The sequence below is a fragment of the Dendrobium catenatum genome, unplaced genomic scaffold, assembly GCF_001605985.2.
Source record: "Dendrobium catenatum unplaced genomic scaffold, ASM160598v2 fragScaff_scaffold_669, whole genome shotgun sequence".
In the NCBI taxonomy this organism is placed as follows: Eukaryota; Viridiplantae; Streptophyta; class Magnoliopsida; order Asparagales; family Orchidaceae; genus Dendrobium; species Dendrobium catenatum.
This window is the reverse complement of record NW_021319131.1, coordinates 494,051-521,955: the sequence shown is the minus strand read 5'-3', so window position 1 is coordinate 521,955 and position 27,905 is coordinate 494,051. Positions and strand designations below refer to the sequence as shown.

Below are 27,905 nucleotides of genomic sequence, written 5' to 3'. Positions count from 1 at the left end.
TCGCTTTAAAAAAAAAAAAAAAAAAAAAAAAAAAAGTAGGTCAGGAGGACTGTAGTCAACTGGCGACGGAGGACTGTAGTCGGCGGGCGACGGAGGTCGGAAAGGATGTATTCGGTGAGCGACATAAGTCAGGAGGACCGTATTCAACGGGCGACGGATGTCGGAAAGACTGTAGTCGGCGGGCGACGTAAGTCAGGAGGACCGTATTCAACGGGCGACGCATGTCGAAAAGACTGTAGTCGGCGGGCGACGTAAGTTAGGAGGACTGTAGTCGGCCGGCGACGGAGGTCGGAAGGACTGTAGTCTGACGACGAAGATCAGTAGGACAGCATCAGGTAGAAGTCCAATAATGGAAAGAAATGCATCTTCGCTTAGACGTCCAGCGAAGTTCGATAACCGGTAGAAGTCTGGCGTCGGGTAGAAACTTGGCGAAGAGTGAAGGTCGGACGTCGGGTAGAAGTCCAACATCTTTGGTGGCAGAGGAGAACTCCGGTTTCACTTGGGCGGAGTTTCGCCATCAGGAGGGAACTCTCTTGTAAATTGGGAAGAATTTCAGCATCCCATGGAAGTTAGGCAGAATTCTGGCGTTCTCCCGAAAATCCAGCAGAGTTTCGGCGTCTTCAGGCGGCAGGAAAAGCTCCGGCAATGGTCGAGGAGGTGAGGAATCTCCTTTTCCCCTTTCTCCTCTTCTTCTTCTCACTCTTCACTTGAGTACTCTTGGTGTAGAATGAGGGCTCTATTTATAGTTTTTCTGGAGTGGCATAGCCCGTAAATAGACGTGAGATTAAGGGCGAATTGGGAGTGTTTTGAATGGACGGCCGATATTGAATCATTTGATCATGCACCATTCGTTGGGCATTTGAAGGCCTTAATCATGTCGGAATTCGGCGATCTTAGGTTCGTTGGATTCGTCTCGTCGATCTGTTCGATTCGAGTATAAGCTCGTCAAAATCGGAGACCGTTTGGTAACTCAGTTTGCGGTTTGAACCTTCCAACAGCGCTTTGAGCCCTTGATTCAGACTCATTTGGGCTCGGATTAGGTTGATCTTGGTGTCGTTGGGTTCGTATTTCCGAGACGCTCAGTTTGACTGTAAGCTCGCTGAAATCAGAGTTCATTTGCTCCCAAAATTAATTTTTGAAGTTTCCAACTAGTTTTTTGTCTCGAGATTCGTGCCCGATCAAAATGATTTTACTATGTCGTATCAAAGTTAATTATATTAATATTTAATTATTAATTATTCAATTAAGTTAAATTACATAATTAATTTATGAACTAATTATATTGTTAATTATTTATTTTTACTTAATTATTAATATTTGAAATTATATTAATTAAGTTAATCAATAAAACACAACTCCCCTTGGCCTATTAGTTGAGAGCTTAGGCTTCCAACTAACAGGTCCAAGATTCGAGTACATGTGCATGTATTATGTGTATGAGTTTGCCTTAAATGCCCTAAATGTCCAAAAAAAAAAAAAAAAAAAAAAAAAAAAAAAAATAATCAATAACAACTTAGCGCGTATAGGGTTTTGCCTTTGATCTTCTCTTCTCGTCGTTGCTTTTCGGCTTCGTTGCTTCGCAGGAGGTGCAGAGATTGCACGCGTCGCTTCATCGGCTCCTCCCTGGCTGTTCGACTTCGCTCCTTCGACGACTTTCCCTTCCTGTCGGATCGGAAGTCACGACATTCTGATCGGAAGCAACAACGGGAGCTCGCTGGCTGCCTTTCGCGTGCTTCTTCGGCCAAATCCCATAAAACCGCCGAACCGAGGGATTTAGTAAATCCGGGATTTAAGCCATAAATCCAGGATTTACCCATCGCCGGGATTTAACGCGCCCACAAAAACCGATTGGCTGGATTTAGCGTAAATCCGATTTAAATCCCGCTGTAATCCGATACCAAACAGCCCCTGAGAGTTTTCTGTGGTTTCGCTTGAGTCTCTTCTTGGTCTCTCCGGGCTTCGTTTTTCCCCATCTATGCTCTTCTAGATCCTGTGTGATTCCGCCAATCGCCGATCTCATTCCGATCCGATAGGATTTCTGATCGATTGATGCAGATAGCTTGGGCGACCAATTTCCTTATTCTTCTAGGGTTTTGCGTCTTCCAGAAATTCAGTATTTTTTCTTTTTCTCGAGCTGATTCGCATGAAAGTTTCTGCCTCTCCCTTCAAGGGAATCAACAAGTTGGTGGCTTTTTCTTATCGCAGAATATCGACAACATCCTTTTCTGATTTCTAGCTTTAGTGGTACAAATGGCTACTTGAAATGAGAATTCTACTCCTGTGCGTGCTATGAGAGGTCCACCAAAAATCTCCCTAATTTTATTTTTCTTTCAAATGACTTGCAGGTCTTGATTCTTCTCTGGCAAGCCGAAAAGTTTGATATTTATTTGTGGAGGCAGATGTTTTTAATAGCTGCTGGAAGTAGATTTGAGGTTGGCTATGCTACGCTTTAAGCACTGTGCGTTTGAATTATGTTGGGCTGCCATTAAAATTTGAGCTGGACATGGTGGCTTCCCAAATAATGAAGCTATTTGGGTTTATCTACGCAAGTCTCTCAGGTTACTCAACGCTAGCATGGGCAACAACGATTGCTGGTGTTTTTGTAGCTATTTCAGTATCAGTATCCATGTTTCTTTTGTTCCACCACCTTTCGGCCTACAAGAATCCCGAGGTTCTTTTCTGCTTATATTTTACTAATGCTTGTTATGTTGAGCTATTGTTCAATGAAGGCGGTTTTTGATTTTTGGTTATTGGTGTTTTGTGTACTTTTGTAGGAGCAAAAGTTTTTAATTGGTGTTATCTTAATGGTCCCTTGCTACGCTGTTGAGTCGGTATGAACTCCCCTCAAAAGAATTTCTGATTAAATTTAATACCGCGTGAATACTTTGGAGAAGGTTGAGCACTTTCTTTAGATGTCAACACTTACTGGTTGTTTTATTTTCAATTAAGTATGATAATTGTCATATGTAGGGGCGGAACCAGAGGGGGGGAGGGGGCAAACTTATCAGCAACTATTGGTGTTGTCTCGAATTTGGCTCGACCCTTCACTATAAGAAAATGGGTCACCAAAAAAGAAGCTTGATATTTGTTACTTGAAAGAAAATTAAGGATGATTTGTTTATTCTTAAACAAACTTTAGGTTGAAATATTGATGATTCATTTGCAAAAAAAATTAAAATGACGTAATTGATTAGTCATTCAATTTCTGCAAAATATATGTTAGAGTTGCCTTCAAATTGGTTCGACCCCTATTTGTTAATATCCTTGATCGTTATACAGTTCATAGATATGTCAGGCGTCCAAGGGGCAGCTTGCCTTACAAGATTTTGTTGTAAGGATATTTTTGCAATTTTTGCGGCTGTGTAAGGGTGATTACGGGTGGTTAGGGAAAAAGGGGGGCAAAGTAAGAGGCTTTTGGGGGGGGATTATTTAAATGCTCCTCTCTTATAATTATTTTTTTTTTTAAAGGGGGGGGGGGGGGGTGGGGGTAATTGCCTGCCCCCCTAACTTCTACATGGTTTGTCCCTTGGTCATATGTTCAAACCTGGTTTATCTTTTTTGCATGGATAACTTCCTTTGTACTTTAAATATCATTAATTGTCTTCACTTAGGAATAAATGTAATAAGATATATTGTTTTCCGTTATCTTGAGTTTTACATGTAGAATAATTCTAGATTCTTCTTAAGAAGTTTTAAAACTTCTTGGAGAAATTATTCTTCTTCTCTTTATAGAGTCAGCAGCTTATTGTCTTTTTTGTGTGTTATCATTTGATAACTTAGTAAAACTGTCACTCTAGTACATTAGCCTTTTATGATGATGGCCTAGAAGGAGTTTGATAATCTCCTTTTATAGAATTTTGGAAAGTGATGATTAAGCTAATTATGGGGATGAATGGCACATAGAGAAAGAAAAACAAATTTAGGAAGTTTCTTCATAATATATCATTGGCGGCATCAAAAAATTGGTTGAAATACGGGCCATTTGCAGTTTAATTTTTTTGACTTTTGCCGGCTTCCAATCTAACCATGCTCCAAGCTTTCCTTTTCTATGTTTGGTTTATTTCTAAAATCAGTTTTGCATTGAAACGGAAAAAATTATCTCAAACCGGCGGTTCAACCATCAAATCTTTGAAACTAGTTCTGGTTTGAATTTAGACTTATTCAGTGGATGATGCCCGACCGTACTTTATGGGTCTACCCGTGTGCTGAGAGAATGTAAGTGAGGATAATGATGGTAGAGAAAGAGGGAGAGAGTTTATAAGAGAGAGTGGAAGATGAATTTGAATAAAATCTTTATTATCTTAGCCAGAAATACAAGAATAAAAAGAGCGAGGGCTCTATTCTACATAGCTTAAGCTAGAAAAGGAAAAATTGACACATTGTCTCTCTATATATCTCTTTGTATTATGGTGTGTTTTCTCCTCTCTTTTCTAGTGTGTCTTGTCTATCCCCCTCCCCCTATTTATTGGGTTTGAAGAGTTACAGTAGAATATGTACGAAGTACATGAGTTATACTATCAGTCTTTGATATATCTTTGCTAGCTGTGCCGAGTGGTGTGGCGATATTGTGAGAGATGATGCGGGTAGGGCGAACCCATGGACATTTGGAGATTGAGTCGATGTTGGGTAGGAAGCCGGTCTGTGAGCTCGCGATTGTCCGATTATAAAGGATCTCTTGTGGACGAGTTGTATGCCTTTAGCTCGACTTTTGAATGATCTTGCATAAAAGACTTGACTTTGGCTGAGATGAACTAAGGCTTGTCCGGCTGATAGAGGAGCTTTTGGGGTCGCTTCTACTGGGGAGGGCGACTGCTTGGAGGATGTGGTCGAAGGTGATCCGCCGTGCTCCAGTGATAAGCTCCTTCTCAACTCTTGAGCTAGTCGCTCGAATGGAGTGACCTAAAAGAAGAGAGAATTCTCCTTCCGCTTGACCTGAGTGTAACCTGTAAGATGCTTGCGAGTGAGTACCTGCACGAGCAGTCATGGGTGTATAGACCTGTTCAATTATTATCTCGTTTATATAATTAAAGAAATAAGTTTAATAAATTTAATATATTTTAATTTTAAATTACCTTATAAATTTTTATATTAATTATCATCAAATAAGCTACAACCAAACATATTTTGTCGGTTCCATAATCTATGTGACTTTTTTATTCTTTCAAACCAAAAAAGTTGTATAAAAAATACTTAGTAAAAGTTCTCAAGTGATGTGAGACTATATAGCTAAAGTGAAATCTCAAGTTCACAACACATAAACTACATATTCTTACACATAATTTTAATTTATTTTTATAATGACCAAAAAAACTATATAAAGAATACTAAATAAAAGTTCCTATTTCCTAAGTGATGTGGGACTAAATAGATAAAGTAAAATTCTCAAATTTATAACACATAAACTACATATTCTTACACATAAAATTTAAGTAATTTTTATAATGTAAATGATATTTATTTTTTAATTAATAATAATTAAATTTTATCTATTTAGTTATTTATTTATTCAATATAAAAACTATTTTTATCCACTTTTTAGTTATAAATAATGTAGTATGAATTTATATATATTTAATTTTATAATGTGAATTTTGTATATAATATATAGGTTATGTAAATATATAACATAAATTAATAATTATTTATATAAAGTTATAAAATTATGTATAAATTAAATTTGCATTAAATGTGAATTAAAAATAATGATTGAGGATAATTAAATTTAAAATTATAGAACATGTTATTTTTCTATGAATTTTATTTATTTTTGAATCATAAAATCATATATTTTCATAATTATTACATTGTTATCTTATCATTTAGATATCATTTAAATAATTTAATATTTATTACGTCAATTGGGTTGACCTTAATTCAATCACGGTCGATCCATTGAACCTTGAATCTCTTTCTTCCAGTTCTATCTCTAGGCCAATTTTTGCAACCTTGACATATTGTACATGTGAACTCACTTTTCAACTAATACAGTTGTTACATTTGATGGTATATATGTTTCTGACATAAAATAAAATTAAATCTTCATATCAATGTAAGATTTTTCAACCTTGTACTGTTGTTACTCATATTACTTTTTTGTGTTAGTTCAATTTCATTTGAGTGCTACACTATAAGCATTTTTTTCTTGAATATTGGTATCAAAATATTTCTATTGTCATCCTTTGGCCTCATTATAAATAATTCCACTAAAAAGAGTTGTTTACAATACAACAATATCTCTCATAAGTCTCCAAATTCCAATAAATATCTCATTTAGACTAAAATTTTTTCTTTATGCACAAGAAAAAATATATTTTGAGGGAATTAATAGCACTATATCATTAAGTACTTAGCAAACAACAACAACAGCATCATCATGCCTTTATTCCACTATGCGGGGTCGGGTACATGAATCCTTTTTTGCACTGTTAAAAGTTAAATTCTCATTTAAATTTAGTAAAGAAAGGTTATTTCTAATATTTTCTAACGAAGTCTTTTTAGGTCTACCTCTATCATTTTTAACATAAGTCAAGTCTAATGCATTGACTTTCCTAACCGGGTCATCGGAAGACCGCCCTAACGAAAGGAAAAAAAACCACATCCTTCTTGAAAAATCAAGAACTACTTGGTGCATAACTGAAAATCCATTGGCTGGAATATTTCTATAAATATTCCGAGGGACTTGTCTTATTGTGATTCATGGGTTAGTGACTCACCATATCCACTGTTGGATAACTTGTGGATTATTTGCCTTTATTTTAGTTGTGTATTTGAAATATCATTAGTCTATACAAAATGTCTATCCTATACGATCTTTTATTTTTCATGAGTTTTTGCTCGGCATTTTGGAAATATCATAAGCTGTAAGCATCAATCCTGAATTTTCAATAGTTTATTACTTTATTTGTGGCTCAAAGTCAAAATACAATTAACATTCATAAAGCATGTGCTAAATTTTTCTAGTAACGCGTGAGCCCTTATTGTGTGCATTTTTGCGTGATTGGAGTTAAGTAATCTCCTCGACACTTTCATATATATATATATATATATATATATATAAATATATAATTGTAATGGCCATTAAAAAAAAGGAGAAATAAAATAAAATAAGACAACTGGATTGCTTCAGAAAGTGGAAAATTGATCGAACAATGTAATATTTCATGAAACAATGCATCCCTTTGTTTATGCGATCGATAAATACACAGTGAAGCAGAATGAAAAAAGGAGAAACGGACTCACTCTCTCAATTTCTCTGAACTTCTGCTCTTTGCCTTTAACCCTGTATCTCCCTCTTCCACTGCGACTGTCTTAATACCCAACAACCAAACCTGATCAAAGGCAAATGCCTTATGTGCGAACACCTCTGCTCCAACCCACACATGGCAGATCCCTTCTCTATTTGCGAATGCCCACGCCCGTTCATGATCAACCCACACACCCGACTCTGCTTGTGACCTGTATGTGAGCCCGCATCCCGTCCTCGTGCCTGCCTCCAGTTTGCGCCTCTACTGTCCATGAGTAACTCCCACCTCCAACCCTCACACCCATGCGACCAACCTTCGACCACTCCCTTGTGCTGTTATACGACCCGATTGCTGCTTAACCCGTCGCCTCCTACTCTTGCGATCAGAGTTGCAATCCGACAATCCTGCCTGTGTGCATTTCTCATGGGCATTCAATCGCCTGTCCCATGCACGCCTATCCCTATTCGACTGACTGTCTGCAATTGAAGACTGTGCTTTAATTGCCTATAATGGCTCTGATTTATTCAAATGTTGAAAGAGTTTTCTTATTCACCCCATATCTGAATACAAATTTAGAATCTTAATTTATCTCGCTCAAGTTCTACTTTCGACATCAAATGCTTGAGTATATGAATGTAATAGAGTGGTGCTAAAGATACATATGTATATAAAAAAAAAGAGAAGGTAAAAAGGGTAAACAAGTTTCACGATTTCAAATCAAAGACGTGCGCCGCCGATCTTAGATCCGACCATGATAATTTCAAATTAAATATTTTGCGTCGTCCATCTTAGATCCGGCCGATAAGATTTCAAATCGAAGATCTCACTGCTTTGATCTTAGATTTGACCGGTAATAAATCAATGACAAATGCCGTCCCGACCTCCCCTCGCTGGGAGGAACGACGAGAGGTTGTTAAAATCATTTCAAGAGGTTACCAAATTTGCTAAAAAAGAGGAATTTTTATTTAAAAATTAGAGAGATGATTAATCAATTAATTAATAAAAATTGGTTAATTAAATGAGTTGAAATTAAATATTAATTAATTGGTTAATCTAATTAATTGATTAATTGTAATTTCAAATATAAAATAAAACTTAATTGATTGGTTAATTAAATCTAAAATTAAATCAATTAATTCAAAAATATAATTGAAATTTATTTTAATTAATTAAAAACTAATCAATTAATTTAAATTATGTCTAAAATCTCATTTAATAATTAATTAATCCATTCTAAAATAAATTTAAAATGTAATTAATCGAGCGATTGATATCAATCAATCAATTAAAATTCAATTAGTTAAAATGGATTAATTAATTATTTAAATTGCATTGGAGCACAATTAAAAATATGGGGAGAACCACTCTGGTTAAAATTGTATATCTTTTAATTAATTGAAAATATGAAACTAGAAAGAATAAACAAAAAAAAACTAAAAAAAAGTTATATAAAACCCTAATACAACTCACACCAACTAAAATCCTAAACTCCTAAAACTAAGACTCTTGCCAAAACTCTCAAACGAAAGCTTTCCAAAACTCAAAAAAGTTCTGCAAAGCTCTCCAAACCAGCTCCTCTCAGTATGCGCTCATGCAAACAAATAAACAAAAAAGCAGTACTATAAACCAAGTTGCAGTGTAAGAGAAAAAAAGCAAAATACTGTAAACTAAATTGTAGTGTAAGAAAAGCAAAGCAAAATACTGAAAAAAACATGCAGTGCAAGAGAAAGAACCAGAGCTGTAAACAAAATTGCTGTGCAAGAAAGAAAATAAGTACCGTAAAAACTGAATTTAAAAGCAGTGCTAAATCAGGAATAGAAACCAACACTGGTGCAGCAATAACAAAGAACTGTAAACTAAAGCATATGCTGTCTAATCTACCCTAAACAACAAACATGCTGTTTTCAAAGGGAAGCAGTAAGTCCTACAAAACTACAAGCTACTTTCAAAGGAAAGCAGGAAGTCCTATAAATCCATAGGCAAGTTTCAATGGAAGCCAGAAGACCCAACCTTTATTAATTACTGGGTATTCTAACAGATGTAAAATTGTAAACCCCAAACCACAATAAAATCACAACCTAACTCTAACCACTTCGGTTTACTAGGGATATATGAGAGGAGATAACCCATGGTTGCTAATCAGATTCTTAGGACACTACAATCAATGATTGCTAGTGTTGGTAGACTGAAAGTTACGGCATTCCCGGGGCGATGGAATGCGATTTTGATCGGGTTTACTTCCATTCCCCCAACAAATTAGGCTAAAATACCTAAAATTATTCATCATTAATTGAAAGTTCTATCTTACGTATTAAGAAAGGTAATTAAATATGAGGGTTTATGCTCATAGGAAGTAAGGACCCATATCTAACTAAACCTTCATCCAATCTTTAGGAGAAATCTGTTTAATTACAATATGCCTTTAAGGGGAATGAAATTCTAAGTCTACAAAGCGGGATTCTTACGTCAACACTGTTTTTTTTAGCAAACTATTTGTGCGTGTTTATGTATTCTGCAAACACCATGCATTAGTCATTGAACTACATTAATCTAACGTGGTTGGAATGGTTAGTATTCATTGCCATTTGAATTTTCTCAAACAAAATATTTCTTCAGATTGTATGGTTGAAATTGGTACCATTATCATCATTAGGGTTCCTAGGCAGCCATCCCTTTCAATGTCCGTACCATTGCTTCTGATATCTTCTTTTTAATGCCTTATTTTGATGATGAAATCACAAATTGGAAAGCATTATGAATTATGATAACTAGATTATGAGCATCTGTCATGCTATTATCTTCCACTGTTTGGGAGTATTTTGCTAATTGATTCTAAGCGAGACAAGTTGAATTATGTACTGCTCTGACTTATTTTTACTGCTTTTGAAAGAGCCACTGATGCTCTTCGACTGAGGCCTGATTGACTGTAATTTATGTACTTTCCATTTCTTTTGATATCATCTAGCTTTTCTGTTATCATATAAACATATTGTTTTAATTGCTTAAGCCCAGTATCCTTTTTTTTTGTCTCAGTATGTTTCATTAGTGAACCCATCGTTAAGTGTTGATTGTGGGATCATCCGTGATAGCTACGAGTCCTTTGCCATGTACTGTTTTGGAAGATATCTTGTTGCTTGCTTGGGTATGGCTCGTCGCAAATTTTTATTGAATAAATTTACTCTTGCTTCCTTTTGCTTCAATGATTATGAGTTTTAACAGTTTTCATCATTGCCCTGACTTATAACATTTGATTCACATTTACGCATATTATCAAGTAAATGCATGTTTTATAACATAGTTTAAATGCTTGAATTGTGGAAGGCTTATTTGTTGAGACAAAGAGGGCGTTTTAGCTCTCTTCCTCGTTGATAAGTGCATGGTGGCTTCCACTAAATGCTGATACACTCATTGTTGAAATATCAAACGCTGAAAATCCTTTTAACTGTGCTGGTATTTGGTTCAAATTTGAAAATTGATACTGTTGAAGTTGCTTAAAATTGCGATTGTGTTTCTATTCATTTTGTTTGGTATTTGGTATATATTTCTAATAATTTGTAGTACATTTCAATCTCTAGTATTTACTCTTAACAACTGTATTGATTCCATGAGATGGAACAAACTTGTTGGGCTATTAACCTTATTTCAGATAAGTATTTACAATAAATGACATTAACCATATTTTTTTCTTTTAAAATTGAGATTTAAAAATTTTTATTTAATTATTTTTTTGTTAATAGAAACATAGGATTAAATTATAATCTTTTTTATTGTTTATTAGCAACTCAGTCGATTGACACTTGAATGTTATCATAAACTTTAGTAATTAGTAATTTTATTAGGATTAGCCATGTCTCACGGCAATAATTCTTAATAATATCTGTAGAGGAGGTTTTCGTAATCTGATCCATTGCCTTTGTGGGTTACGATTAGGACAGGTATATGCAGTAGTTTATAAAATATTATATGTTTAAAGTCATGTTACTAATACTTCTGAAATCTTCAATACCATATTTGAATTCCTAGTTTTCCACAAAAAATATATATCCATTTTTGAGTTTGTTATTACTTATTAGCATAGAAAAACTAGAATTTCCTTGTTTATCTTTTGATAAATGGGAGATATTATTTACGTTACACCTTAAAGTTTGGATTACTTAAAGGATTCCAACATGGCATAAACATTACTTTTGCTTACTTTTAAATGTGAAGTTACTATAGGTTGTTTATTAGGAATGTGGCAATTAAGATAACTTCTCCTCGAATAAAATTTTGGGACATTTCTCTGAAAGAGTAGGGCCCTTGTGATTAAGGAGATGATTTTTTTTTTCCTGCAGGCCCATTTTCTTCTGGGTTTCAATCCAAGAGGATTCATGGATGAATCCATTTTTATGGAGAAAAGAGGATAAAGCTTGATTAAAATATTTCTTCCCATTATCAGACCTATTATGCTTGATATTAGTGCCAAATTTTGTAATTTCTAATTCATGGAATTTGGAGAGGATTATACTCACATTAGATTTAGTTGGTATGAGAAAAAGTCACGTTGTATTTGAGCAATCATCTATAAAAGAAAAATCGTTTATGAAAGTAGCAAACTATTATTAAAATTAGTGACATGTGATTGTCCCCATACATCAGTTTGGATTAGGTTAATAAGCATTGAAGTTTTTGAGTGGCTTGGAATTTAAGGAGCTCTGTGGTGTTTGGCTATTTGGCACAGCTCAAAATGAAATTCTTTATATTTTATGATATTGAATTATAAAAAAATATGGATTGTAGTACATTAAAAGATGGATGACTCATCTAAATAGGATGGAGTTAAATTTGTGCCATAATTGTGTTCAAATATTCAGATAAATGAGACCGATGTTGATGATTATTATTGCTCATGTCTAGATGGAGCTATCTTGTTTCTTAGTATGTTCATTCATCTTTCTCATGGTTTGATACTAAGATAGTCGACATCGAAATAGACAATGAGTTGGATAAAATATTGCAACACAATTTAGGTTAGATCATTTTTTAAAATTCCGCAATATGAGGCTTGTCTCAGCGTAATTCCAGTGAAAAATGCCTCGAGGCTTATGCCTCTAGCTTTTTTATGAGGCTTACGCCTCAACTTTGTTGAGGTCCGCCTCGTCTCGCTAGTGTGAGGCTTCCGACTCACCCTTTGTGTGTGTGTGTGTATATATATATTTGTTAAAACTAATATAAATCACGTCTTCGTGTATATTCGAGCCACAACAACTTTATCTTGACTGCCTCTACCTCCAGCCCGCAGCCTTCACTCCATCCAACATCATCGTAGCTATCGCCGGCGATCACTTGAAAGCCACACACCACCACCCTAAAAATTTTGCAGTATTAATTTCATCTTTAAGTTGATAAAATTTTTTTATAAAAGATGAACATGGTTGAAATAAATTAAGAAGAAGCAGATTGAGACGCATTCAACTCCATTAGATGAGGCAAGGGATAGACTAATTTGTTATGGCGACAGGTGCGCAATTTTAAACGTTGGCGACAGCTCAAATAAAGACCACCTTAGTGATGACAGTGCATATGATTTTTTGAGTTATTGCTAATTATTTCAGTTTTTTTAGGAATTAAATGTAAATGGGTAGAGAATTGAGAAAGAAGAAATTTGGAGTTGAACTTGATGTTATATGATACTTTTATGCAATTTCTATATTTAATATTATTTTGTTTTTATAATATTTGGATTTTAATTCTATTTCATGTAATTTATCACCTATCACTTTACTTCTTATGCAATTTTTATTTCACATGTATGTCAATTTATTAATTCACAATTCAATAGGAAGTTAATCATTATTTAACAAATTATTTAGGTATTATATAAAAAATCACTTTTGACTTTTATTTTCACTTTACACAAATTTTTGTTTTGGAGGCTTACGTCTCAAAACGCCTTGAAGCTTACGTCTCGTCTCACGAACAAAAAAAGCCTCAATACCTAATTGCGTAATTTAAAACCTTGGGTTAGATGTTAGTTCTTAAATAGACAATAGGTTCATGATAATATAGGTACTCCGTATGCGGATAATAGATGAAAATCAAGAAATGAAAGGAAATGTGTGAGTTTTATAGGTGCCTTTATTGCAATAACAACTTAGTTTTCATCTACTATTAATATTATGGTTTCCTAGATAGGGTATATAGGAAGAGAATTTAGTTGAAGAGTTGATCATGTGGTCTATTACTACTGAATCTATTAGTTATGCTTCGTTTGAATTAGTCTATAAGCATATGAGAGGTATGAAGTACAATACTCGCGTAATTGTTCCATTAAACACATACTCATCTTTTTCTATCAAATGCTATAAAAAAGATGCAATTTCTGTTTTTTTTCTTCAGTCCTTTTATGTTTGCAACAATATTTTCTTCTGTAGTAGTATTGGCTTTATGGTGTTTGGACTTGTTTTGGTATGGAGACTTATTTTGTTGTATGTGTTACGACTTGGCCTGAGAGCTTGGAATACCAAAGCGGGAAAAATCAGTCAGGTTATGGTCTAATTGCTTTCTATTAACATTATAAATTTTTAAAAAATGAATAATATCTTTCAAAATGAAAGAGCTACTAAACCATATTGCTTTATTCATTCTAAATGATAATATATATAATTTTGTTATATACATTTACAAACAAGGCATTTAAGACAAATTACAATTAATAGATATTTTTTTTATAATACTTATTATCCTTGGTTACTTCTTTCTTGCTATATGCAAATTCTCTTCTTTCAACATTCTAACTTAGAGGAGCATTTAAAAAAAAACAAATATTAACTAATGGGGTGAATCAAGCAACAAATCATTGGTTAATTGTTATCAGATGTTATAATAATTTCTCGAAAGTTATAAAAATTTCTCGAAAAAAAATGCATGTAGGTCATCGCAAATTAGTTTTAACATTTTAGGTAGATAAATGCTTTAAACATGAAGTTTTGCACCCTATACAAGAATAGAAAAGAACATTTATCGTTTAGTGACTTGGTTTTGAACAGGAGTTTATTATATAATAACATATCTTATATTTTAAGATAATACACCCATGAAATTAGCTCCATCTAATTTGTACCACTTAAGGTACATTTATTTTCATTTCTTTTTTCAAACACTTGAACATGCAATTATTTTACGTGTGGGTGCAAGCATCCCCGATTAGTACTATTAGCAGGTGAGCTCCATCTTTCAATATACACATGCATTTCCTTGTCATATTTCTTAAGTTTATCTTATCATACATATACTTCTAAAAATGACAATTTAGAGATTAAAATAAGATGAATTTAATCTAACATTTATAATAATATGAAGATATTTATGTAGGTAAAAGAGAATTTGCATTTAATCATTTTCCAGTTGCATTATCAATATCAAATGTATACATAAAATAACATATAAGCCAATACAACAAAATTGAGAGGGCTGCAATTACTATAAGGTAAAAATATAATGACCCACCTCAACATTATAAGATTTACTTTGCTCATTTAATCTTTAAAACCTACCTCCTTTAATTTAGTACCTATAATCATAAATATTTTTTATAAGATATTTATGGGTTACTTTCATTTAACTATACATATTTCTCTTTAGCCTTTACTAAATTTATTTTTTTATTTAATAAATTTTTCTTTCATCAAGTACATTTTCTTATTATATTCAATTCATCAAATTTATCCAATTAAAATTCAAGTTCTATATTCTTATGCAAATATATGAAATTTTAGATTTTCTAATTCACACACACATAAATAAATAAATAAATATATATAATTCTTTCATTTATTAAATCTCTAATTATCATTATTTCTTAATTAAAAAAATCTGATTTTATTAATTTAAAGTAAATTATGTTTTTTTTTTTCGATTTTATTACATGCCTCAAATATCATTCTTCTTCATCTTCTTTCTTCCTTTTTTTAGAACACTAAATTTCTTTTATCTTTTCAACTTATTCTTGTTATGTCACGAAAAATGGACAAAATTTAATAGAAATTTGACAAATATATATAAGGCTTCTAGTCAACTATATCAAGAAAGCTAAAACAATTTATTTTTGGTTTTAGACTTACATTGATTGAAATGAGGATGAAAGGAAAAAAGACTTTAGATTCTTCCTTAGTCTTTTTGTTTACAGTTTAAATCCCTCGCTCAACCTACTCTTGTAGTCAAGGTCTTCGCTCCCTGATGTGCGACATACCCACCAATCGCTCATTAATCACGTGCTTGCCTCCTGTCGCTCTCTCTTTCAATTTACTGCTCTTCCTCTGCCCATTACTCTCTTTTTCTTTCTCCCTGTATCGCCTCTTAGTTGCTAGGCTCCCTCTCCATCTCTCTTATTAATGGAATCAGCTTATCGGTTCAATTGAACTGACATTGCCAACTCATTATTTATGTAAGCGATCTTTATAGTATGGAGGCTTTCCTTGGAGTTCACATCATATCTTTTTGTATGCTCAGGTTTTTTAGAATAATTGCAAAATATACATTCTTGATTATTGGACCATGGTGGGCTCAATTTGGGCTTGTTTGGCTCTTTATTACTTGAATTTGGTGTAGGGACCACAAATAGTTCATCACTCTCAACTATAGGCGCTGCTTCAAACATAACGTAACTTATTTAGATTGGAAAGGGAGTTTTTTATTTTAAGCGTTTGGTTGCGTGCTTGGTCATATTGTGGCATTTAGTCCAACTTGGAATTTATAGATACCTTATTCTACAAAAGTTTGTAATATTGCAACATTTTCATTGCATCTTATTTTCATACACTACTAGTAATCTTGTTTGAGCCACAAAATGTTCAATTTGTTTTAATATTTAGCAAATGGAAGAGTGAATTGCTTGGCCCTGTGGATTTTTGTCTTAATTTTATAGACAAAGGTGGCATAATGCAACTTGGAATACATTTTCTTACCGCATTCCATATATCATTAAGAAACTAGAAACTTGTAAATTCCTCTAACTTTTGATATCATTGAAGTCCATAGTCCATGGACAAGACATTTTATTGGAATCTTCTACATCAACAAGTTGGCTGCGGTTTGCTTTGCATTCTAGACAGTTGGTGGCAACTTGTGGAAGGAAGACCACTGGTGGAGCAATTGTTGGAAGAAAGTAGGTGGGGATGTAAAAAATGCTTAGGAACCTTTCTTCCAAGCTCACCGTGAAAATACGAGAAATGGTTTGAATTATTTGTTTATTTTATTGAGTACCTTACACTCTTATCTAAACAACAGAATTCTAGAATATGATAGGTAATTTTTATCTGTGAAAACTACTAAATGCTAAGTGATAATATTACAATATTCCTAAGATAAAATATACAATCAAATAATCAATTAACCTTATTTCTATATATACATCTAAAAAAATAAGAGAAGATATTCTACATCTTACAAGCATTTAAGTCACCCAGAATCTGAAAGTGAATTCCACCCAAAGGTCATTGATTGCTACCTTGGAGGCTTGGACGACCAGCTTGCAATCCTATGGCCAAACTACTCTCAGTGAAGGGACTGCCAACAGTTTATTTAGTTCAAGAGTTTTTGTGCCAAGTTACCGTAAACCCTAACAGAGGATGTATTGAACCATCATTTAGTCAGCTTGAGAGAACGATCTATTTGAAATGCAGGTTTATGCATAAATCAAGCTCTTATACATTGGGTTCACCCTTACCCTTTCATACACCATATACACACACGCATATACACATATAGAGGAGGAAAATTGAATGAGCATGATGTAGAGGTTGCATTGATGATTTATTTAAATGCTTCATGGTTACTTTGAATCAAATGGCTTAGTTGCTCGCATTCCCACTTTTAAGTATCTGACATAAATATCATACATATGGCTATTGTACTTGTTTGGCTCATACTCTATAAACCCTTATGTTTCTTTTTTGTGTAGGTAGCTTTGTTGAGAATATTTCATTCCCCTTTACCTTATCTGATTAGATTTCTGTTCAAATTTAGGCGGTGAAGAAAGAACGATTGAGTTTATGAAGAGGGAAGGTGGCTCAGATTCTAAGCAACCCCTATTGCATCTTTTATCTGAGAAGGGAATAATAAAGCATCACTTCCCAATGAATTTTATTCTGAAGCCATGGAGACTGGGTGAATGGTTTTACCAGATCATCAAGATTGGTATTGTTCAATATGTAAGTGACTTTGGACTTTTGTTACGATAGCCATAGCACCAACAACCTGCACATGTGTGCGCCTCCATTGCACCTTTTTCACAAACATGTACCCAGATACCAAGTTCAAGTAATCTAACGCTTTCCTTGGTGCAGATGATAATTAAAACTGTTACTGCTATTCTTGCTGTTTTTCTTGAAGCCTTTGATGCATATTGTGATGGAGAGTTTAAATGGAACTGTGGGTAAGATTTATTCTTTGGTTTTTTTCAGTTGTTTATGGCTTCCAAGCAATTATATAAGGCTATATTCGTGTATTTCACGCTTGATTATGTCAACTAGGTTTCTTTTTATTATAATATAATTGTTTGGCTTGTTCTAAATGCATTATTTAGTTTTGATGGTTTGTAGATTTATTTACTGACATATTTAGTTGTTGTGGATTCATTCTGTTTTCCTCATTTGAGGTTTACATTAAGATATCTTGTCCATTACAATTTATCATAGGTTTTATCACTATTGATATTGCTGTTTTTTCTTATTTTTATACATGGACGTCAGCACTATCCAATAATATTGTTTGGTAGATGTTTTATGTTTATACCAATTATAATAATAATAAGAAAAAAAGAATTAGTATTACAAAACATTCCAAGAATTAAAAATTTCTTTTCTGAGAGAATTGTTCTAAGCAAAGGCTTTATGTCATTAGGGATATGTATGCAGGTGCGGTTACTTGTGTTCAAACATTAGGTGGTTTGGCCAAGTATTTTCCTATTTCTATTGGATTACATATGCCTATTAAAGGCATAAGTTATTAATGCTGAAGCTTCTCACTGACCGAAAGGCTAGTTCCTTAAATAAATAAGGCCGTAAGTTTTGTAATTATGATGATAAAGTGTACGGTACTCATGTAGAAACTTATCAACGAGCATAATGTACCAAGGGTTTAGCTTCTTAATAAATAAGACAAGAAGTTTGGTAATTTGCAACCTTGATTACAACATTGAAAGCTGTGCCTATAATTCTATACTAGATGTAGCCATTGTAAAAGGCATTGATACGGGTCAGCATGTACACGTTGGCTTCAAATTTGGTACAATTCATCCATTCAAATGTGATACTATTTATCCATTCAAACTTGATATTATTTATCCTTGCATGTCCTTATACAAAAGAAATTTTGAGTTCAGATGTTATTGGATGATGAAATACTTAGCACAGTGATGAAAAAATACCTTTTAACTTTTTTTGGCTAAATGTTTTAGCATTGCTTTGTCTTATTTTTGCAGTTATCCTTATATGGCAGTGGTTCTCAATTTCAGTCAATCATGGGCCTTGTACTGCCTAGTGCAATTCTATGCGGCTACGAAGGATGAATTGGAACATATTAACCCATTGGCCAAGTTCTTAACTTTCAAATCAATTGTATTTTTGACTTGGTGGCAAGGAGTGGCTATTGCATTATTTTATTCGTTGGGTTTAGTCAAAAGTCCTATAGCTCAGGCCTTACAGTTTAAATCAAGTATCCAGGATTTCATCATTTGCATAGAGGTAATCTGATCTTTTTTAATGCTTCTCCTCTTTTCCTTCTCTATCCTGCTATATACATTTTGTGGACCTTATTCATGTTTCGATGTCTGATTAGTCCCTTTTATGTGCTTTTAAATCATGGTCATCAGTGACGATATTCTGATATAGTTTTGTTTCCAATTCAAGTTGATTTATAGATTGAGCCGTTCACTGAAAAAAATCAGTACTTTAGTAAGCAAATGGAAGGTTTCCTTTGTTTATTGAATTATAGTTGATCCTTCATTTGATTAAACTTAGTTATATTTCTGTTATCAGGCTAAGCAGGTGCACTTGCACTCTGAATGCCATATTGCAGGTTACATAAACGTGGGTTATATCTTTGTTGTCAGGCTAAGAAGTTGCTCTTACCACTCTGAGTGCCAGAATGCAGGTTACTTACATGGCCACAATGCCGCATCATAAGAACATCTTAGTGATGAAAATGGGCTTGAATGACGATTAGGACAGCCATGCTAATTGATTGAAAATGGGCTTTAAGTTGAGCAGTTGTAGTAGAAACATCTTAGTGATGTGAAACATAAATGCCTTGTACTTGCCTAGTTGGCAAGATTAATTAAATCCCAATCAATTTGGGGAGAGAGAATGAAAATCTGAAATTAAATTTCAGATTAAGTGGAATTGGCGGGATGAATTTGAATTTAAACTCAAATTTAATGGGGAGAATTAAATTGGATGAGAGGGAATTGTGGGAGGTAATTATGGAGGCTTAATGAGTGGGCTGATAATAGAAGGAGAGAGATGGAAAATTTTAAGTAGGTGGGGACCACAATTAATTAATCAAAATCTGAAATTTAGATTTCAAATTTTAATTATATCATGTAACTCCCTTCTTTAAAGAAAATTGGGAGGGAATTTGAATTTCAAAAAAAGATTGTAACTCGTAATTAATATCCTAATTTAATTTGACTTGATTAGGAAATTCATTAGGGGAGGAGAATTCAAAATTCGAATAGGTGGGCTAGAGGGAAACCGGCGGCAAGGCTTCACGGGTGGCCGGCGGCAAGGACCGGTGGACGGTGGCCGCTGGGCGGTTTTCTGGCCAGCGGGAGGGCTTTACAGGCCGCGGGGTGGGGTGCTGGGTTGGTCGGCGGGAGGCTGGCCGGCGGTTGGCTAGGGGAAAGGGGCGGCGATAAGGATCCAAGGAGGGAGGAAAAGGGCAATTCTACTAGGGATTACTATGCCACATAATTCACCTTGATTTCCCACACCAAATTGATCACAATGATAATGGAGAAGAAGGTCTAGAACTCACAAAGAGATCTAGCTCTTCTCAAAACTCACTAAGAGATTTGAGAGAGAGATGCACTCTCAAAGAGAACACAAAGTAGAGAACTCACTAAGAGATCTCAAAAGAAAAAAAAAACTCACTAGAGATCTCAAAGAAAAGAACTCACTAAGAGATCTAAAAGATGGAACCACAAAGAGAACGCAAAAAGCAAATTTTCATTAATTCATTCATCATCCATTACATAAGAAAGGCCTCTATATACTAGGCCTACGAAACTAAAACAAGACACATATGCCCCTAAGGCTTACATAGGACGACCCTCTTAAGTGAGGGTAAAAATGGAAAATTCATAATAAAAATTTAAAAATTATAAATAAAATATAAGATAACGTGGGACGATGACAGCTGTTGATCTTCAGCTCCTCGGATAGCCATGGACGGTTGGATGTCCGCATCACTTAGTGTGCAGTTAGAAAATGAAGATGGAGATTGGAGTGTTAGGGTTTTACTGTAATTGTGGATATGCTACTAGAATATAAAGGATGGAGGGAGGAGGGTGGAGGTGATGCTGGTTAAGATAAAGGCGAGAAGGAATTTTGCAGAATTATGGGGAATGCTTATTTCAATTATGATAATGAAAATAATTTCCTGCTAATTCTACTTACAAATGTGGGATATAAATTTAAATTCATAACTAATCCTATCATCTAACTCAAATTCAAATAATATTGTATTATCTAATTCAAATTTAAAACAAGACTTTCCAAAAGTATAATTCAGGCCCACTTTAAACAAAAATAAGCTGATTAAGTTGATTCCACATTTAACTTCATGAAGCTGTCTGATCTGAGTTTAGTTTGGAATTGGGTTTTGTTTTAATCCCAGGTTTAGGTTTTGATAAAGAATTGATAAAGAAATAAAGAGTTGGAAGTTTGTCGACCAAGCTCAATCTTGTTGGAACCAGAATGGAAATTCCCCTATTCTGTAAGCATCAATGGTAACATAGTTCAGTTATCTCTCTTGAAGAATGGACCAATTCGGTTGAGTTTGACAACCTAAGTTGCATCTTATAGATGACTGCTGATAACAAAGATCCTCACTTGTAGTCCTAACCTTCTAGTTCAAAAGTACCACTGCCTCTGTGATAAGGATTCTGCATGGCATAACACTATCACCCTATAACAGAAGGAGAAACAATGTGCTGCTTCACTTTTAGCTTGTTCAATTGCACCAAAAACAAAAAAGTAGCAGCTCTCTGTTTTTGTCATTTTTGCCTAACATATGAATATCTTTATCCTCTAGCAGCTTTTCATAGCTTTTTTCATCATAGGATTCAACCACCACAATGACAATTTACTAAATAAGCCAGCGCTTGTGAAAGGAGTGGAAGCATGATCATCGAAATCAACTAAGTTGGCATCAGATTCATCCTTCAAAGGCTTATACAAAGAGATGCTACTGTTTTCAGAATCCAGTGAAGTTTTTGGCATAACAATTATTGGAAAATAAGGGGTAGCTTGTGTGATATGAGAATCATCCATTCCTTTAAATAAAAGTTCATTAGATTTAAAAGTTCTTCACAAAGCTACATCAAATAAAGTTAAAAATTCATCAATTACATTGAAATCTATCATAAAACAGCAAAATGAAGTACTCTTTGTCATTACAAAACATAGCATTTATGCAAATTCTTCTATTTTTTTCTTTACATTAATATGCAGCTATATGTGTTGTTGTTCAAACCATCTAACAAAAAAATTCAAGATCTGAAACATGAATATTTTTGTCAATGAGTTTTTCTTTTTCTTTTGGAGGTGTACACCTATAAAAGGAAGAAAATTTAGTTAAAATTCACAAAAGAAAACAAAAAATAAACCTTAAGTAAAAATTTAAATGAACGTACCAAAATTTTATGTTGGAAGATCCTTGCATAAGAGTTCACAAAACAATTTTATGTTGGAAGATCCTTGCATAAGAGTTCGCAAAACTGACTCATGCTGTGTTTGACTCTCTAACTAAATCAACACAAGTTTTAAAAAAATTGTTTTTAAATCAAAATAGTTACCTAAGTAAATGAAACTAATGGAATTATATGACCTACTATTTCGTCCAATGCTTTTATAACTTTCTAAGAATCTCTGTGTTTACTCAGTATGCATCTTCTTTTCACAAGTGATGCTGTTGTGTTCATTCTGTTTGTATCTACTGCAATGAAACTTCACATTGCTCTCCCTTTTTTTTTTGCTTTGGATATGATGGTTGTTCATCAACAACTCTTTTTCGCATCTTCGGTGGCCTACCCCTCTTGGGTTATTGTACGTTGGTGACAATGGCAGAATTCTATCAATCTTTTGCCCACTCATTAGCTCCATTTAAAGGCTTAATGTTGCACTTATAACTAATATAATTTTCCACTATATAGTAAGGATGAACATAATCCTCATAGTAGCCCATAATCATATGAATTGCAACATTGGCATATTCACACGGTATTCAACATAACTCTCACTTCCTACAACTACATCTTTTTAAGTTCAAGCCAACTTTGTATTTAGCTTCATACACGATACTTATTTTGTAATTGTCATAATCGGATTTATGCCCAATACAAGAGCTTGCTTCTTGCATATTTTTTTTTTTCTTGCTTCTTGCATATGTTTTCCAAAAATTTCCATAATCTTAGGACATAGCTTTGCATTCTATTTTATTATATTCTCCTTATTCCCCAACATCCTTGACAATATCAAAGCTCATAACACTTTCAAGCAGTGACATAATAGACAACTCTTTAGCATCAAGAACGAGTGAATTGAAACATTTACATACATTATTTAGCAAAGTGTCACATTTGGGCATGAATTTAAAATGTGATCTTGATCATTCACTTGGAGGCTTCACATTTAACCATTTGAATGTTGCTACTTCTAATTTCTCAAACTATTTCTCTTTGAATGTGAGAAAATTGAGGGGATGTCGAGGGGTTTGATGGTTAGAGTAGAAATAGTGAGAGAATCTCCCCTTTCATCATAGAAGAGAAGCAAATTATTTCGAAAGTTGTGCCACCCATGAAGAGGATGGGGGAAGAGAGAGAATTATGTTAATACTTACTTTCAATTTATGATGATAAAAATAATATCATACTAACCCTATTTATAGGAATAAGGTTTATACTTTTAAATACCAACAAATTCAAATTCAGAACAAATCCTAGTATATACTACAAATTTAAAACATGCTTATTCAAATGATAATTCCTACTTAATCTAAATAAAAAGAAACTTAATAAAATAAATACATTTAAATTCTTGACCAAGTATGATTGGGGTAGACTAGAATCTTATCACGAGTCTGAGTTTTTTCATGTGTTACATTAGAACGCTTGCCATCTTATACCTTCCAAAAGAATAATAAAAGTTGTCCTTGCTCTGGTTAATAAAGCATCAGTAACTTAGTACAACTTTTTGAAATGTTGCTGCCTGTTTAAACACATATTGCAATACGCATACCTACAACACTGTCAGAAGCTTTATTGCTTGTGGCTTTACAGGAGGGCCTTAACAATAAGATGTTGAATATTCTACTTTGTGTCTTCTATCAAAATTTCTTATTTTTTGGTAGATTTCTAATGCCATTCAAACAAAAAGATGTGGTTCTCATATCTTTATGCATGCTTGACAGGTTTAACATGCTTATAATGATTAGAAATTGTAGCATAAATAGTCTTTTGGCTTTGTTTGAAATGAAGAATACATGTTGGTTTGTGTTACCATTCTCCTTGAAAGTTGAGCTTTCTTAATCCTTATGGATTGGGAACTATGTTCTTTTATGAATTGGCATGACATATTTTGATTAGCTGTTTTTCTTCTAGCGCAGATGGGCATCGCCTCTATTGTTCACATCTATGTATTTCCAGCCAAACCATACGAGTTAATGGGTGATCGATTGCCTGGAACAGTTTCAGTTCTTGGAGATTATGCTTCTGTGGACTGCCCATTCGACCCTGACGAGGTAAGAGATAGTGTGCGACCTACCAAGCTGAGAATTCCTCAGCCACCTGATGTTGATTTTAAGAGTGGAATGAACATCAAAGAAAGTGTCCGAGATGTATTTCTTGGCGGTGGAGAATATGTAAGCTCTCTCTACCTACCTATGTGTGTTGTCATTCACGCATGTTTACTTCATTGATCCTTTTCATGCTGAACGGATTTATTCATGTAGCAGTATGCAGTTAAGGGTGAAAGTCTTATTAGTTTAATGCGCTAAGTTAGAATCACTTGTGATAATTTGCTCTAGGTGAATTGTTTTGGAAAAAAAAGGAAGAAATTTGAGTGGTAACCATCAATCCTTCGAGTGAAGAAGCTCTAAACATCATTCTTGTTACTCCCATGTACATAATCACTATTTCTATTTCATCCAGTTGCAATATACTTATATGCTTGATAAACGGATTTAATTATAAGATATTTAAAACTAATATTAATTTCCTTTTTTTCCGTTAGCTAAAACTTCTTGATTTGGTTTTTTGTATAGATTGTGAATGATTTGAAGTTCACAGTCACCCATGCAGTGGAACCAATGGAAAAGGGTCTCACTCGGTTTAATGAGAAGCTTCACAAGATATCTCAAAATATAAAGAAGCAGGAGAAGGATAGAAGGAGAATCAAGGATGACAGTGTCATAGGTTCCTCATCACCTTCTAGGAGAGTTATTCGTGGTATAGATGATCCACTTTTGAACGGTACTGTAAGCGACAACAGTGTTTCCAAGGGAAGAAGACACCGTAGAAAGTCTGGTTATAACAGTGCTGGCAGTGGTGGAGAAAGCAGTAGTGATCATAGTTTTGGTGGATATGAAATCCGTGGTTGCAGATGGATTACAAAGGATTGAAAATTTCTCATGTTAATTTTTTTGGCCTACTCATGAGAATATCAACGAACTCTTATTAAGTCCATGTATATATGCCAATTTCTGTTAGGAACATTTCCTTAGAAAATATTTTATATGGAATGCTTCAATGATTGTCATGTCATCTGTTCTTTACAAGTTCCTATCTTGTATAGACTTATCAGTGTTGATGTGACAGTCATCGTGAGGAATTTCCTGTAGAAAATATAAACTTTTCCTTAATAGGAATTGGGAGTTTTGTTCAAAGGTAATGTTATTGTTGATCGTCCTGCAACATTTGAATTCCATAGAAAATTGTTATTTAATGGAAAATACCTCATTTTTTTCTTGTAAATGATTTTTTGTAAATTAATATTTGATAATACAATCCCTTGCATTGCCAACTGAAAACATTCAATTCCATACATATATCATTTTATTTAGGGTGACTTGTTACCTACTCAAGTGATAATGTTCGTACTCTTTCTCTCTCTCTTCTGTTTGTATTGTAGCAGCTTACCAACATAAATTGGAAAGCTGAGGTTGCGGATCTTCAATGTTGATCTGAGATATGACTTCATTATTATCAGATCTGAGATTGTTCTTTCTTTGGATTCTGTCTAGCATTAATGGTATCAAAGAGGGCTTTGGAGGAGTCGGTCATCTTCTATTAGCCACTTGAAAGTTAGCTATTAGCCACTTGAAAGTTGGCAGCCTTGAGAAATATGCATTCAATCAGGCTTTAGCTTGAAAGTTGTGACAAATCAAGTATGTTAAACTTGTGATGATTACTTTTAGTTAGAAAAATATAAATTTGTTATTTTTATGCTCAACTTTCTTTTTCTATAATAAATTTGTATTTTCAAATAATGTCAACTATGCTATGACTGTTAAAAGAGCAAATAATTAAATTTGTATTTTTAGCAGTCTTAATATAGTTGACATTATTTAAAAATACAAATTTATTATAGGTAAAGAAAGTTGAGCATAAAAATAATAAATTTATATGTCATTGGCCGTTATTTTTGTTTTTTTAAGGAATTTGAAACTCTTTTATGGTGGTGCAAGTAACATGTGCTAGCTTGAGTAAGTTTTAACTAGTTTATGATTCTATAATAACAAACTTATGTTCGTCTGCTTGGGTAAAATTTGAATTGGTGTGCTATTGGAAATAACATGTAAATTGCATAAACTCTTTGGAATAAATAGTACATAATCAAATTGATTATCCAAAACAATATTATTATTTTTTCTTACTATTTATAATCTCATTACAATACCTTTTGACACTTTTTTCCCATAATAATCAAAACTGGCAATTCATTTTAAATATTAGGAACAAAAATTAGTAATTCGTCAATCATTTATATAGCTTTCTTACTATTAAAAATATTTTTTTCATATATTTTTTTAAGTTATAGTTTTTATACTAAAAAGCTGTTTTATAAAATAGTATGAAAATTATCACAAACAAGGACTTGTTAGGCTTCGTTTGGAACATATTTCTTAATTCTATCAAAAGCAATTTTTTTAGTGTTTTTTCTTTTAAAAATATTAAAAAAACTCAAATCTTTTCATTTTAATCTACTAAATTTTTCACAACTTTTCTAAAGCAACAATGCGAAGAGTAATAATGCAGGATATAAACTGTTGTGAATAAATAATAGTTTTCCTTTTTTATCTTATCAAATTAATGAGTTCAAATTGCAGCCATTGATGCAATGACAATAAAATTTTTAGATGAGAGCCATTGCTTCAATTTCCATTTCTTCTTCTACTTCTTTCAGATAACACAATGGTATTTTTTTAAAGAGTTTCTTAATGGTAAATTTACAAGAGAAACATTTAGGATTGCGAGTTCAAAATTTTTTCATTTGTTAATATTAAATCTGTTAATAAATTGTAATGAAGTTTTCATTTGGATGTGTTTTAATTAAGTTCTTAAGCTTATATAAATGAATTAAGATTTAAACACCATAAATATTAACAAGCTTTAAAATGTTTCAATATATTCAATAAATTAATGATATTACTTATTAATTTGGTGGTTACGGGGATATAGGCAAGTTATTAGTAATTTGGAATAACTTTTTTACTGCTTTTGAAAACAACACTTTACTACAATTTTTTTTAGTTGTAATTTTTATACTAAAAACCTATTTTATAAAATAATATGAAAGCTGTCAGTTGTCACAAACAAAGACTTATTAATCGTTATTTGAAATGTATTTATTAATTCTTTCAAACACAACTTTTTAGTATAAGAATTTCTTCCACTATAATTTTTTTACTAAAAATTTTCTTTTAAAAATATTAAAACCTTAATCTTTTTATTTTTAATACAACTCTTGTAAAGCAATAATCAAGAGCAGTAATGCAAGATAGAAACTGTTGGGCATTAAGAGTGCTTTTTTTTTTTTATATCATAAAATTAATGAGTTCAAATTATAGCTATTGGTGCAATGACAATAAAATTTTTAAATAAGAGCCGTTGCTTCAGCTTCCACTTCCAGTTCTTCTAGATAAGAAGTTAGCCTGTGTCTAAAAAAATAAATAAATCAATAAATAAAATTAATTTCAAGGTTGCTAAAACTGAAAAAAAAAAAGATTAAAGATGACTGATCATTAATATTTTTTTGTTTTTGCAAACTCAAAAGCATAAAATCAAAATTAAATAATAATTCAATAATGATTTCATTTCGAGAAATCAATAAAAAATTAAAAAGAACTATTTAAATTTTAGTTGTGAATAATCCATGACATATATAAGGGAATATTAAAAGAAGA

General features: G+C 33.1%; 1 protein-coding gene across 3 annotated transcripts; it reads left to right on the top strand.

Annotated features, from left to right (window-relative positions):
* The first annotated feature begins 1,518 nt into the window (after positions 1-1,518).
* Positions 1,519-25,529, top strand: LOC110097704 (protein LAZ1). Of its 3 annotated transcripts, none has more exons than XM_020824237.2 (9): positions 1,519-2,244; positions 2,346-2,671; positions 2,775-2,831; positions 10,278-10,386; positions 17,250-17,434; positions 17,570-17,658; positions 18,706-18,967; positions 24,108-24,362; positions 24,765-25,473. In XM_020824237.2, the coding sequence occupies exons 2-9, from the start codon at positions 2,504-2,506 to the stop codon at positions 25,119-25,121; spliced, it is 1,482 nt and encodes a 493-aa protein (XP_020679896.1). In that variant the 5' UTR covers positions 1,519-2,244; positions 2,346-2,503; the 3' UTR covers positions 25,122-25,473. The 3 variants fall into 3 exon arrangements, with proteins under 3 accessions (XP_020679896.1, XP_020679897.1, XP_028551545.1); XM_020824238.2 differs by having other exon boundaries at positions 1,519-2,296; positions 2,400-2,671; XM_028695712.1 differs by lacking the exon at positions 24,108-24,362 and having other exon boundaries at positions 24,765-25,529.
* The last annotated feature ends 2,376 nt before the right edge of the window (positions 25,530-27,905 follow it).

Coding starts and splice junctions, on each gene's coding strand:
- LOC110097704 (XM_020824237.2), top strand. CDS start 2,504: ATGGTGGCTTCCCAAATAATGAAGCTATTTGGGTTTATCTACGCAAGT. Junction 10,387..17,249: donor ATATCTTGTTGCTTGCTTGG/GTATGGCTCGTC, acceptor GTTCAAATTTAG/GCGGTGAAGAAAGAACGATT. Junction 24,363..24,764: donor TTCTTGGCGGTGGAGAATAT/GTAAGCTCTCTC, acceptor TTTTTTGTATAG/ATTGTGAATGATTTGAAGTT.